The 13874-nt window shown below is 43.6% G+C and overlaps 1 protein-coding gene across 4 annotated transcripts in view; it reads left to right on the top strand.

Moving 5' to 3' along the window:
* ddr1 (discoidin domain receptor tyrosine kinase 1) overlaps nucleotides 1-13874 on the top strand; it is a 40902-nt gene that overhangs the window by 10292 nt on the left and 16736 nt on the right. For all 4 annotated transcript variants that reach the window (XM_083919205.1, XM_083919206.1, XM_083919204.1 and 1 more), the window contains exons 2-8: nucleotides 2917-3074; nucleotides 5173-5275; nucleotides 8893-8968; nucleotides 9800-9952; nucleotides 10775-10922; nucleotides 12163-12265; nucleotides 12925-13111. In XM_083919205.1, coding sequence (XP_083775331.1) covers nucleotides 2975-3074; nucleotides 5173-5275; nucleotides 8893-8968; nucleotides 9800-9952; nucleotides 10775-10922; nucleotides 12163-12265; nucleotides 12925-13111 — 870 coding nt within the window. In that variant the 5' untranslated portion in view covers nucleotides 2917-2974. The remainder of the gene's footprint in view (nucleotides 1-2916; nucleotides 3075-5172; nucleotides 5276-8892; nucleotides 8969-9799; nucleotides 9953-10774; nucleotides 10923-12162; nucleotides 12266-12924; nucleotides 13112-13874) is intronic.

Raw genomic sequence — 13874 nt, 5'->3', positions numbered from 1 at the left:
ATACAGTGAAGGACATGAATGTCTGTGCCAAATTCATGGCAATCCATCTAAGAGATCGATTCTCCGTCAACTCTCCACCAACATTAGTAAGTTTGGCAGCTAAAAATCATGTCGTTCAGATGATTTGTTTTCCAAAATCAATTATTGTTAAAAGCTTATTGTACGTTTGCTAGTTTGCCGCTTTTGACATATTGCTGTTCAGCAGCTCTCTTGAGCCTCAAATGTTGATTATGTAACCGTAACAAACAAAAGTGGACTTAATAATGAGTGTGATTAATAGGTTTCAAGTCTCTGCAGTAAGTTTATTTTTCACTGTGCTGACAATCTTAAACTATTGGCTGTCTGGAATGTAATAAATCAACAAAAACATAATAGTTAGGCTATTCTCAGCAGTGATGTAAAGCAGTTAATGGGCTAAAACGTGAAACCACCTGAATAATCCTTCAGGTCACTACTGACATTTGGACCGGCTTCATTATACAACTGGAAAGTATAACGAATGCAAACATTTGGTCCCAGCACGAGGAGCTCTGTAGAAAAGACGCTTACCAGTGCCAAAGCACTACACAGTTTTTCACTGAAGCAATCTAATTATAGAGACTCTGGCAAACTATCTTTAATGATGCAATGGCTGCTAACTAAAAACGTTCACCTGTGTGTCTCTCTGCTCTTGACTCTTTTACTCTCTTTGTGCTTTGTTGTGTGGGAGAGAAACAGCAGCTGCTCATAAGTATTCATTAGTCCTGCGTATGGATTAGCCCAGACAAAATGTGAGTGTAGATTGGGCTCCACACTGTGCTGCCTCCTCCAGAACACAGCGGGTCCTTCTGCCTCTCTCTGAGCACTAACCACAGCTGTTCAACGCCACTTGACTTTTCCAACTACAATGTTCTCAGATAGCTGTTGAACACTTTTGTTCCTGCATTTGTCTCTCTGTAGTGTGTTGGATAAAAAAAGTTGTTCCCCGGTTTTCCCCCACTCTGACAAAACGGTGATGAGAAGCTGTCGAGGATCATGTTTGTTGATGTCACGGTGGTTGTTATGGTTATTGCCTCAAACTTATGGCTCCATCTTCAGATTCTCAGCTCTGATTTGGCACACGCAGCTTAGTCCAGTAAACCCCATATTACTCATTTGGACAACATGTTTTATGTTTTTTTTGCAGGAAAAAAAAACATCAGCCTCTCTATCTCTCCTCACTAAGAACACATGCACCATGTATCAGTTGCATTGTGTCTCTCATTCAGGACAGCTGCACTGGCTTGCTATCCCTGAGACCTCCTCTGTACCCACATACACGCCCCACGCACCCATGCATACACACACGGCGCGAGGACATAAGTCACCGTCTCCACCACCTCCCTCCTACCAAATACACACACACATGTACCCGTGTCATCGCTGCTCTTGTTTCACCGCCCTGTTGTGCCTGAGCTAACTCTACCATTCACTGTGTTTCCATACATTTAACCCCTCCCTCACTCCCTCAACGACTTCCCACCCTCCCCTCCGATCTTCTGTCACTACAGCTGTGTGTCAGCTGTCGGCCTGTCCCAGTCTAGTCGGAGATGAAGCCGAAACACAGGGTCTACAGGGAAGACAGCCTGGCCTCTCTGTCTCTCCCAGCTGTCACTCCCACTTCAGACTTCCACTTATCATGAGGTTGCTTTCCTTCCCTCTTGCTTCACCACTGGAAGTCTTCCTTCCCCACGTCTATTTACGTAAAATTATGCACGAGGGTTAGAGTGCTTGAATGTAATCCTTTCTTTCTGTGTGGTGTGGTCTCTTTTTAAAAATATTGTAGGTCAGTTGCTTGTTGTTTATTAGGGAAGTAGATGCAGTCCTGGAATAAAGCCTACCTATATAGAGATTATAATGTTTTTGTTGAAACTGTTGACTCAACTTTATGCTAATTTCGTAGGCTGTAGTTTGTCGGGTCATTGAATTGTAGTGCATTTATACTGAGAGATGTTCTTAATATTTTATCCACCCCACTTGTACTAATGAGAATGAATGAAGTATTAGAAAAACCTCTCTGTATATCACAACACAACTCAACAGCACCACAGAAAACAGCCTCCAGAATGGCCATGAAGTTGAATCAATACTTCCCTCAACAGTGTCAACAAGACCCGAACATTTTAGCCATCATGAAGGGAAGATTAATTGTAGGACGGCTGTTGTCAGCATTAATTTTAAGTGTATATAATCAAAATGTCTGTGATGCAGTGTAATGAGCAAGTCATTTACCTATTTAACCTAGCACAGACCATGTTTGTGTCCCTGTTATTTCATAATACTTTGACATATGTCCTCTCTCTCACTCATTGGCTCTCATTTCTCCAATCTTACAGCTTCATATGTTTGTTATTTATTCCAAACAAGCATCTGCGATCGGGTGCTTCAAATATGCTTTGCGCTATTAAGGGAAGTGGGTTTCAAATCAGTTTCAAATACAGAAGGAATAAAAAATTCTCTGGGAGTAAATGGGGCCGGCTAATTACACCATCTTTAATTACCAAGCTGTTTGTATCCTTTCTAAAGGCAGCAATGTATCGTGGTATCATGGTATTCTGTTGCCAGAGAGAAAACCAAATTAGTGTGTGAAAGTGGCCTTTGTTATTTGGCTTTGTACTCGCTCCTCTGGAGTTTGGCCCATTGCTGAGCTTGGCATGCAGAGCGCATAGAAGCAAATAACTGTGAGACATGCTACGTGCTAAGAGGATTTGATTGAGGGATTTATTGATGGAGATGATGAGCCTGTGAGCTCAGCAGCCTCAGGCTAGAGCTACGTGTTTATTGTGGGCTTGAAAATGAAATCATTTGTGGTTTGATGGTGGTCTGTGCAGTTCACACAAGCACAGACGAGAATCCCAAAGCGGATTTTAATCTAAATGTCTTTTTTTTCTGTGACAGGCATGCCTGTGGACATCAGTGCGTCCCTGGACAGGTAACCAGGTGTGTTGCTTCTGTCATGGCTTCACCAACCCTGCGGCTGTTTCCTGTCACCGTGATCACAGTGCTGGCGGTGCTGGTGTCGTCTTCAGGGGACCACGAGTGGCACTTTAACCCAGGTACAACTTCGTATACACACATGCAACAAAGAAAACATCTAAATTCATCTAACAGTTGAATTATCCCCCAAATGTTATGTCCTTTTCTTTCTTTTACTGTTGTCCCGGCAAGAAACCCCATTTGAAAACAACTAGGCAGTTCAAGGTTGTCTTTTATTCTGACTTACTCAGATGAGATTGCATTCTCCACCTTGTGTCCATGGATGCAGCGATCGTCTGCTCCAACATTCTACTCACATTCTCAGATCAGTAAGACTCATTCTCCGTCAGCTATCAACAGGCTATCCTGTGTCCTCTCCCTGTCTGCCGGCCAGTCGTGTGTAATAGGAGAATGAGATAGCTGGGCGCCCCACCACCCTGGCTCGTCAAGACCGCTAATGCACAGGCAGCTCATGAAAGTGTCAGTCAAAATGTCGGAAAAGGGAGCGCATGAGGGGGTTAGTGAATGAGAGTCAACTAGAGACTGTTCGACCTTCTGATTGCAGCAGCTAGACTGTGAATGAGACTAGGCTGCAAAAATTGATTATTATTTAAATGTTTTATTCATCACTGAAAGAGAGAAAAGTCCTTACATTTGAGTCCGGATCCATCAAATGTTTGGAATTTTTGCTTTATTAATGACTCAAATGATTATTAGATTATCCTAATTAGAGCTGAAGCCATCAGCCAATTAATCACCATTGAGGCTTGATAGCAGTTTAGCTCTGGTGATGGCATTATTGTCTGTTGAACGCCTAATTGATTTATTGAGTAATTGTGTCTGCACTCAATTAATCAAGCATTTGTAGCTGGGTTGATGGAAAAGAAACCTCTGGAAATAGATGACTGTGATACACACACACACTCACACACACCCACACACACCAGCACACACACACAGTTTGTCCTGTTGAAACGACTGAAGCAATCTTCTCAGTGTGTGGACTAAGGTTTTATGACAATCGACAAAAAGAAAGTGAAAGCAGAGAACACATGGAGCAAGAGACGGAGACACAGAGGTGAGAAGATTGCAGATGGCGGGCGGTGTTGACTGATGTGTGATGATGATGTAATAAAATGGGCACCTGTCTGCAGGGCGTGGATGAAGTGTGTGAGTCTGAGTGTGTGTGTGTGTGCACCCGTTGGGGTTTTTAGGGTTTGTCATTCAGCCCAACATTCCTGTCCACTGACTCAATGACAGAAACTAAGTTAGACGCCCACCCCACCCCGCCTCTTTCTGTCACCCTCAGCCTCCCCTCCATATCACTGTCAGTACCCCTTTCCCCTTTATCACTACACAAACCCTCCCTCAGCCTCTCGCTCCCCCTCCTCCCCTCCTCCCCTCCAACATCTCCTCCTCATGACTCACTTCAGAGCAGATAGCCGGGTCGCTGGGTAATCCCTGCCTGGGACCACGTTATCTGGATCATTTGATAATGCTACCGCTGGACCGCAGTCAGGCCTGATATCCGAGACCTGTCTGTGTTCTTTTATTCGCCCTTTGTTTCTTTCTCTCTTTTGTTCTGTAACTCCCCGAGCAGTGGTAACCAGAACAGGGTCTGTGCAGGGTCGCTGGAGCCCTGAGGAGGTGGCTTTGTGTGAGCTAGAGAGGGGGAAAAAACAGGAAAGGTGTAGTCTCACAGAAGACAGGTCAGAGCATCTCACAGTGGGCACTGAACACACTGTTTGCAGATTGATAGTAATGACTATCTATGATGATGTCACCTTTGACAGGACAAAAAGGCCTTACAGGAATAAGTTATGTAAAAAACTGCTGTTACGATTTACATGAACTCATTTATACAGACCCTACCTCGAGAGATTTTGTAACAAAATAAGGACTGGAACAATTTATTGTGTAGTTTTTTTTTTTTTTCTCTCTCTTCTTGGCGTCTGTGTGGGTTATGAAGCATGAAGTCCGGAAGTTTTCCCAGAGATGACATAACAACATTATGCTCCGTGACCAATGATGGCTGCCGACACTGTTAATGGAAATATTAAGTTTCCCTTGGATATGTGCTACAGAATTGATGGGAATGTTGCTCATGTCTCTCTCTTCCACTTTCTCTTTATCTCCCTCTCTTTCTCTCGTCTCGTTCCCTCAATCTTACCCTTTCAGCTCAGTGTCGTTACGCCCTGGGGATGGAGGATGGCACCATCCCAGACTCTGACATCACTGCCTCCAGCGCCTGGTCAGACTCCACTGAGGCCAAACATGGAAGGTAGTGTGTGTGTGTGTGTGTGTGTGTGTGTGTGTGTGTGTGTGTGTGTGTGTGTGTGTGTGTGTGTGTGTGTGTGTGTGTGTGTGTGTGTGTGTGTGTGTGTGTGTGTGTGTGTGTGTGTGTGTGTGTGTGTGTGTGTGTGTGTGTGTGTGTGTGTGTGTGTGTGTGTGTGTGTGTGTGTGTGTGTGTGTGTGTGTGTGTGTGTGTGTGTGTGTGTGTGTGTGTGTGTGTGTGTGTCAAGTGAGAATGATTACTTCTGATTTTCAGTAACCATGGTTTTGGCTGTTAGTCCCCTTCCAATGCCTAAGCCCCTCGCCACATGTGATCAGACATTACAACTGTCGGTTGTTGTACAAGCCATCATGGCACAGACCTGCACGGGTCTAGTTTTGCAAACCTTCCCCCCTTAAGCTTAGAAGCTACTAGAACTGACCCGTTACCTATCTACAGACAGGACCCGTTAATATAATGCTAAGTGACAAAAAGATAACCGATTTTTGTTTTTAAGATTATTTTTGGGTCTTTTTTGCCTTTATGATCGATACAGCTCAAGCTAGGCAGAAAAGGAGGAAAGAAAGGGGATGGCATGCAGCAAAGGGAGGCTTGTCAGATTCGAACCTCGGCCTGCTCTATGAGGACTCAGCCTTTTTGTACATGGGGCCCTCCACTCTACCAGGGGAGCTACCTGGGGGCCCCAGCGTAACCGTTTTTGCAGTAATCATCCGTCCACATATCCAAAGTGACTGCCTTGTTGCTGCCAGTCAGCTGCATCCCCAGCTCCAGAATAATGTTTTGTCAAACGGCCTCTATATTTTGTCAGTCTGCCTGATACAGTTGTTGGATCAGGCAGAAGCTGGGAACTGATCTCAGTCAAGCTTAGTGCCAGTTTGTTTGAAGTAATAATGCATAATCATTTAATTTACGATTTCTCTCCAGACATCTGTCATCTGCTGCCCGTCTGCATTTACTTCAAATTTACCCGTGCCCATGAATTAATAGAGACATATGTTTTACCCCTAAATTTTAGCAGGTACCGGTGCAGGACTCCAACAAGTCCAACCTACCCCTGCTACTGTGTGATTAAAGCACAGGTGCTGACATCGCCAGCAGCATGTGACGGGATAGAAAGTTACTAATTACATTACTCCCACCACAGTACCAAGTGACTTTTCCCGTGCTAAAAACTGTAATTCTGCTTAAAAAGCAACTTAGCACCCGGCCGAACTGCTGCTCTCCTGCACCTGTAACCACACCCAACAGTGATGTCACAGACCACTGAAGGTCATCAAAAGACATCCTAAGCTGGTGATAACTTGATAGATATTTGTGTTGTTTTGTTACAATTGAGATGATATTTTATTTTGGATGCGTGCCATGCAGTTATAGCTTTCATAAATCATTTTTCCTACCATTCCTGGCAGCCATTCGCTTGTTGGTGTGAGATAAAGCAGTGCAGAGTTTCAGAGATTTAAGAGGGCTTATTGATGTTCATACCTTACAGAAATGAAAGGATACCATTGGAACAGCAATAAAAGTACATTAAAATTTCTAAAGCTTGTTTGTAAAACGATTAGCTGCATGTGATGTAAAGCGTATGTCTTTTGTAGTAAACTAAACCATGCAAAACCACAGTTACAGCTCTTTGAATTTGGCTTGAAACCTTTCAGTCCATTTAGAAAACATCTTATAAAGAAATCTTAATCACTACTTTGAGATGGTTGGTACTTTTAGCAATTCATATACAGTAGAATATGTTATATGTAACAAAATGGTGATTTGGTCAAATTATCAGGGTTGACATTAAAACACTAAGGGCCAGGATATCCCATTGGGCATTTCACGTGACTTGTAACTGAGTATTCTTCAAAATAACTACTATTGTATGTATTGAACTTACCGTACCTCGGGGCGAGTAAACGTTGAGTCAAGTAACAGTAAAATGAATAACATAGCAACACAAGTAACTGTGGACTGATGCACTGTGTGCATGCCTTTTTTTTCAGTCTGTTGGCACCACGATTAAGTAACTTGTCCAAGTCTATTAGATTATGTTAGAAGATGATAGTGTGTGTCTTTGTAAAACCCTGGGTAATCATATTACCACCATGTCTGTCTGGCAGTGAAGTCAGATACACAAGAGCGTTAGTTAAGTTAGGCCTCCAACATGCTAAAGCCATGTATTGGGAGATTGGGGGGGGGGGCTTGTGTGTGTGTTTGTGTGCTCATTTGTCTCCATTGGTCTGTAAAGGGCTGGGTCTCTTGGCTGAGTGTCAAACCATGTGGAAATGATTATTAGCCCAAGCTCCTTTTTAAGAGACATCAGGGAGACACTGAGAGAGAAGGAGAGAGCACAGCAGACATAGGGGAAAAAAAGAAAACAAGTGAAAGGTGGATCACTGCGATGGTGCGCTGAAAGCTGTAGAGAAATTAATTTTGAAAACAGGGTTTGTGGCAAGGTGTTGTGTTAAGGGAGGGATGGATGTTATTACTCTGAGGCAGTATATCAGCGTGTTGGTGTGAGGGGGTGGAGGAGGAGAGTTGGAGGGAGGAAGAGAATAAAGAACAAGGAAAGAGGAATGAATTGCTGGCTGGTATTTAGGTAGGAAGCAAGAAAGGCCGAGAGAAATGGGAGAAAAATTAGGTACTTGGCAGAACAGCGTGCCGTAACGTTAATCCTGCTGGCTGGTGCACGGGGGACTGAACTCTGCCCAGCCACATTCCTCCTCTCTCCCTCCTCATCCTCTTCTCCCTCATCCGCCCTCCTCCGTTACAGGACACTTTGCAGAGCACTAATGTGTTGATATCATCTTGCGGTTTCCGTCTGCATGATCTCACCCACCGAGGGGACAGATTGAAATACTAGCGCCACTGTCAGTGTGACCTAGTTGATACAGTGATTTGTTTTGGCGGTCTGAGCAGCAGCTTTCATTTTGAGAGAAGCCCTCACAGTGGTCAGACCGTGGTGGCGGCCTGGCGTCTGCTCCAAAGCTCCTAGGAGTCGATCCAACATCACAAACGCACCAAGCCAAGTTTGTGGTCCTTATGTGGCCAATATGTGGTGGCAGTATGGGCTTTTCTTCTCAGGCTGGATTGAGAAAGGTCACACTGAGTAAAAATCTTTAAATGCTCCGTGTGTGTGGTCGTGGCAGGCCCGAGGTAGAGATTGGTCCTGACGTTCTACACCAGATCTCGTGAAGTTTGAAGAGCTATTCATTTTCACTCTGCCCCTTTCATCTCTTTTCCTCTCTTCATGTGTTCTCTGTATTTTCCTGCAGTCTCCCTCCCTCCCTACTCCCTACTGTGTGCATTTAGCCATAGCCAGTTTTTTCTCTCTTTCAGACTACATAGCCCCCTTTACATGTGAGTGTTTGGCTGCTGTGGAGTCAGTAACTATGCTGATAGAGAAGGGTTAGACTCTTTGTATTGAATCCTCACTTGTACCCCTGCGTGCTGCCAGCACTGTGGGTTTTGATGTAGTCAGTCTTGTTGTGGGTGTGTTTGTATCCCTGCAGTTGAATGTCTCAGTGTGGGACTGGGATTTTGCGAACTTTTCCATTTTTATTTTAACTTTTTTTTTCTCTCGTTATCTAACATTAATGAGCCTCTTTTGCTCGCAGGTTGAGTACTGGAGAGGGGGATGGAGCGTGGTGTCCTGCAGGAGCCGTTTTCCCCAGTGGATCAGAGTACCTTCAGGTCAGATGATCTGTTCACTCTGCTGTGATTTGCACAGTTACATTTGGAATTAGTGGTCAATAAATATTGTTGTAAAGGTTTTTGAAAGATTAACATTAAGTTTTATGATTAAGAGGCTTATTTTAGAACGTTGATGATTTAATAACAGCTTTAATCCACTCAAGGCCATTCTTTAGAGCCCCTCCCATGGACAAAACAAAGTGGCAGTGTGTATAATCAGTTCAGTGAAATATTAATAATGTAGGTTGTTTTGGGCTCTATAAACAGACTGTTCCTTCTGTACTGTACTCAAAATGGTACAGTCTGAGTTCCTCTCTACTATAAAGTCCACCTCCCTTCCTGTTTAGAAGTTTGGACCAGTACACAGTATGGATAAGACCTCAGGAAACAATCGTTCACTTTAAGTTGCATATGACTAATACATTAATTTGAATGTAATAAATTAATTGATTTGAATGCTGACAGTATGCATAATAACAATTACCAGAAATATGTTAGCAGGTTAGCAAGCTATGCCCACATGTGCTTTTATGCAAACATAACAAACACAACCAGGACTATAGATCGACTGTGCCGGCAGGATGGAATAAATAATAGAACTGCATAATCTACAATGTATCTGGCCAGTTCACAACCCTCTTTTATAGGGCCCAAGGTTAGCACTGTGACAAGCTACTACTCCTCTTAGTATACCCAACATTTAGAAGTGTAACACATTCAGTTGTTTATGTATTTTCTTAATCTCCTTACTTTATCTTTATCTCAGTCTGCTTGACAATATTTTAGGAAGTGGTGTGTGTGTTTTGATGATGTATTTCCTGTATCCTGCAGGTGGACCTGCACAAACTCCACTTCCTGGCTCTGGTTGGTACCCAGGGTCGTCATGCCGATGGGCACGGGCAGGAGTTTGCCCGCAGTTATCGGCTCCGCTATTCCCGAGACGGACTGAAATGGATCACCTGGAAGGACCGATGGGGCCAGGAAGTAAGCGGGTTCTTTTTTGATTTGTCTGTTACAACCGAGCTGGAGTCAACGATCCCTTTCATGTGTACACAAATGAAGAAAAGTGACAATTTCAATGTCATTAAATGAATTTGGGGGAAATCAAGGAGTTGAGTTTAATGCTCGATTATTGATAGGAAACAGCTCAATATGATGTGGCTGTTTAATATGGATATGCTGTTAAACACAGAGGGCTGTATTATTCATCTGCATTTGATTTATTAAGTATTTATTGGCAAGTGGGGGAGTTTGGCATTGCGCCATTTCAACTTTGTCCATTAACTTTTTTGTTCAGGCAAAAGCGGCCTTGACTGCCTGAGTTTTCAACACTATGCAATGAATGGGTTACCTTGTGCAGATAGAGGAATCTTACTGTGTTTGGTAAATGTCCAATATTTTCTTTGGTGATAAGTTCTGCACTGCGTTTTGCGCCACGACTACATGATAGCATGGGAATTTAGACCTCCAACAGCCGGCGTTTCGGGAAGGGAATCGTACTGTTATTGTTCCCCTTTCAGTTATTATTTCAGAGCATTGCCAAGCAACCAGAGATTGTAAGCTAATGTAAATGTTGGGTGTAGGCTGCTCATACAAATACTGCCCGGGGCTCACTCTCTAAATCCTTTACACCTTCGTGTATTAAAAAAAATGTCAGTTCATTTGAGCTCTCACTAGATTAATAGAATTTGAAGACACACTTAATAAAATGTCATAGCCCTGAGGCGAGGTTCATTCAACGCCACAGATAACAGAGGAGACAAGCAATGTACTGTGTGATTGGATATCTGTACCTCTCTCCCTTAGGTGGTGTCAGGAAATGAGAACACCTATGATGTTGTGCTGAAAGACCTTGGCCCTCCCATAGTGGCCCGCATGGTGCGCTTCTACCCCCTGGCTGACCGGGTTATGAGTGTGTGCCTTCGGGTGGAGCTCTATGGTTGTGTATGGAACGGTAAGTGTTTGTGCGGAGGTGATAGAGACATGAAGAGATTACAGAGATGCAGAATGTCCCTTCTTTTATGGTTACTTAAATATTCAACTGGTCTGTTTATTCCGAGGCATGCCCTCCAGACCATGATAAATCAGATCACATTTCACATGAAGGTGACTAACTTCACTATCATCCTAGATTTACTCCTGTATCAGATGGCAAAAGGGGGATTTCTTCGATGGTAATGATTACAAATGCGTGTTTTGGCCATACGTCCCGTGCTTTGATTTGGGGCATTGCATCAAATTAACAGCCCCCTGCTGAGATTTTTCCCAGATAAAAGAAGCCACACAGTGATAAATTGTATTGGCTTCCACGTTTCCCCCGAAGCACAACACTGACAAGCTGAGTATTTATGACTGGCTCACCTCCTCTCCTGCCCCATTCACCTCCCTCATACAGCATCAGACTGCCTGTAAATCTGAACTGTCACAGGGGCTAAAAGCCCAGTTCCCAGTCTGTGTCTTCGGGGAGACCATCTTTCTACAAATGCGCTCAAAGGCGAATTCAGTGCCGCTCAGTTCGTCCGTAAGACAGAGATTATACAGGATCTATGGAATGTCAAGTTTTACACACTGCCTCTCATCTCATCCCGTTTCAGATATTACCTTAGCACAGTGTCTTTCCTGTGTTTATTGTTTTTACATTCAGTTTGGACCTGCTCTCTCTCTCTCTCATGCATATATAAAACACACATCTAGGAGCATAATCTCATCCAAAGACACTCATTTATGTGTATACAGTATATCATTTATATGTACAGTATATATTTATGTGCAAGTAGAGCATACTGCACACATACTGTAAATCCTGTATGAAGCGTTGTTTATTATGGGTAGAAGAGCGGCGGGTTTTAGTGGGTGCTGCTGACGTCACCTCTCTTCTCAGGGAGCGGGCTGATTAGCTGTATATTGGAGCAAGGGGCTTGGGTTTCACCGGTTAATGGTGGCTGGGACTGAGTGGGCCTGATCAGCGGACCTCTCAGTTTGTTTTACTACTTTATAAGCAGCTGTGGCCTTCCCCCCGCGGCGGTGATTACGGTATAATGTTGGCTCAGTCGAACGTGTCACTGCTCATGATGAAAATGAAAAAAAGCTTGTGCAGATCTGTCTCTTACATAGAGAACTACAAAAAAGGTTATTTTTTAACAATCATATGGCTGGTATTTCATAATATTTGTACATATTTCTCTGTCACTCAGATGGGTTAAAGGCTTACACAGCTCCGGTGGGTCATGTCATGCACCTCTCCGGCATGCCTGTCTATCTTAACGACTCTACCTATGATGGGAGCACTGAGCAAGGGTAAGATATTCAGCCTAGCACTCTTACCAATTTCCTTTCCATGCATGAGTATGTATCTCATCTCCATACCTTCCCATTAACTGCTCTGCTTTGTATTTGGTTTTCATGGAACTACATGATGAAACAGACGCGGCCTTGAGTGTAAATTGAAACAGTTATTTTGCAAATATGATCACAATGAACATTCCCAAGTGTCACGGTCAACAATGTCGAGTGATCAGTGGAATACCAAAATGTACTCTGCAGCACTCATCGCATCTGTTAGCACTAAAATGGGGTCTCCGCTAAATCCTTCCTTAGAAAGTTTATTTTGGTGTGTGCCTAATCAAAAGGGAACAACATTATTTTCTTTTAGCTGCTCAGGGATTTGAGGCGTGTTTCCTGGTCATAATGTTTTAGAAGGGAGCAAAGGAGGGGTGAAATTTATAGGGGTCCACACTTACATTGGCTGTGTGGGTAATGGTGCTGAAAATTGTTGCTAATGGGCGAGCCAACGCGTTTGATGTTATCCAGACGTTTTTGTAGCAGGTTTGTGTGTGTGTGAGAGTTTGCATGTACATATATGCATGTACATATGCTAATTTATGCATCTTTGCATGCCAGTTACATGAATACATTTGTGAACAGAAAATGACATACTATGCTGCGTGTGTGTGCAGGATGCAGTTTGGAGGCCTGGGTCAGCTGTGCGACGGCGTCCTGGGAGGAGACGACTTCATACAAACTAAAGAGCTGAGAGTGTGGCCTGGGTATGACTACCTGGGCTGGAGCCGGGAAGCCCTCGGGCAAGGCAGCGTGGACATTGAGTTCCACTTTGAGAAACCACGTGTCTTCCACAACATGCAGGTAGGCAGTTAAAGTTTGTGTGATGATGGCGCATGTGATGTTGTGTGTAAGCTGATGTAAGAGGGTATGTAGGAAGTTATTATCCCACTGGAACCTCAGACAGCATGAAGGTGCCTGTAAATCAGAGATGTCATCGAGGCTAAAAGCCTCCAGTTTCCGGTCTGTGTCCTCACGGGATATTGCTGAAATATGCTCTAATGTGGATTACGAGGCACTGCAGGCCGGTTTGACCAAAAACCAGAGATTATGCAGGATCTACTGTAATGTTTTATGCACATTCATTCTCTCCCGTCAGATCTTTCTTGCGATCTGTTGTGTGTAAATGAATGTCAGAGAGTGTTATGCCGGACGTTATCCCATTGGGATCTCTTTGTCTGTGCAACAATGGCGTTAGAACAGTACACAGGCCATCTCTGTTGTATAGTGGTTAAGATGCACACTGTACCTTAATTGCAACGTCCTTGATTCGACCCTCGATCCTCTCTATCTCTCTCTCTGTCTGTATCTAAAAGTCAGTAAGTAAAACCGATTTTATGTTTTCAAATGAGATCCCATAAATAATTCCTGTAGGGTAAGTGAAGACAAACTCTTGTTTGTTAATTAATTACTTCATTAGCACAAGATAAGCATGTCATTGTGATTATGGCAGGACATTAGGCTGATTTTTTCTTTTAGCATCTGATGAAATTCCTTAGAAATATCAGCACCTCCAACTAGTACGACCATTCAAAACATGCTCCAACAGCAGAGTTATGTGTCTGCC

The sequence above is a fragment of the Echiichthys vipera genome, assembly GCF_963691815.1.
Source record: "Echiichthys vipera genome assembly, chromosome: 8".
Lineage (NCBI taxonomy): Eukaryota > Metazoa > Chordata > Actinopteri > Perciformes > Trachinidae > Echiichthys > Echiichthys vipera.
Note: the sequence above shows the minus strand (reverse complement) of the source record. Positions and strands in the feature narration are given on the sequence as shown.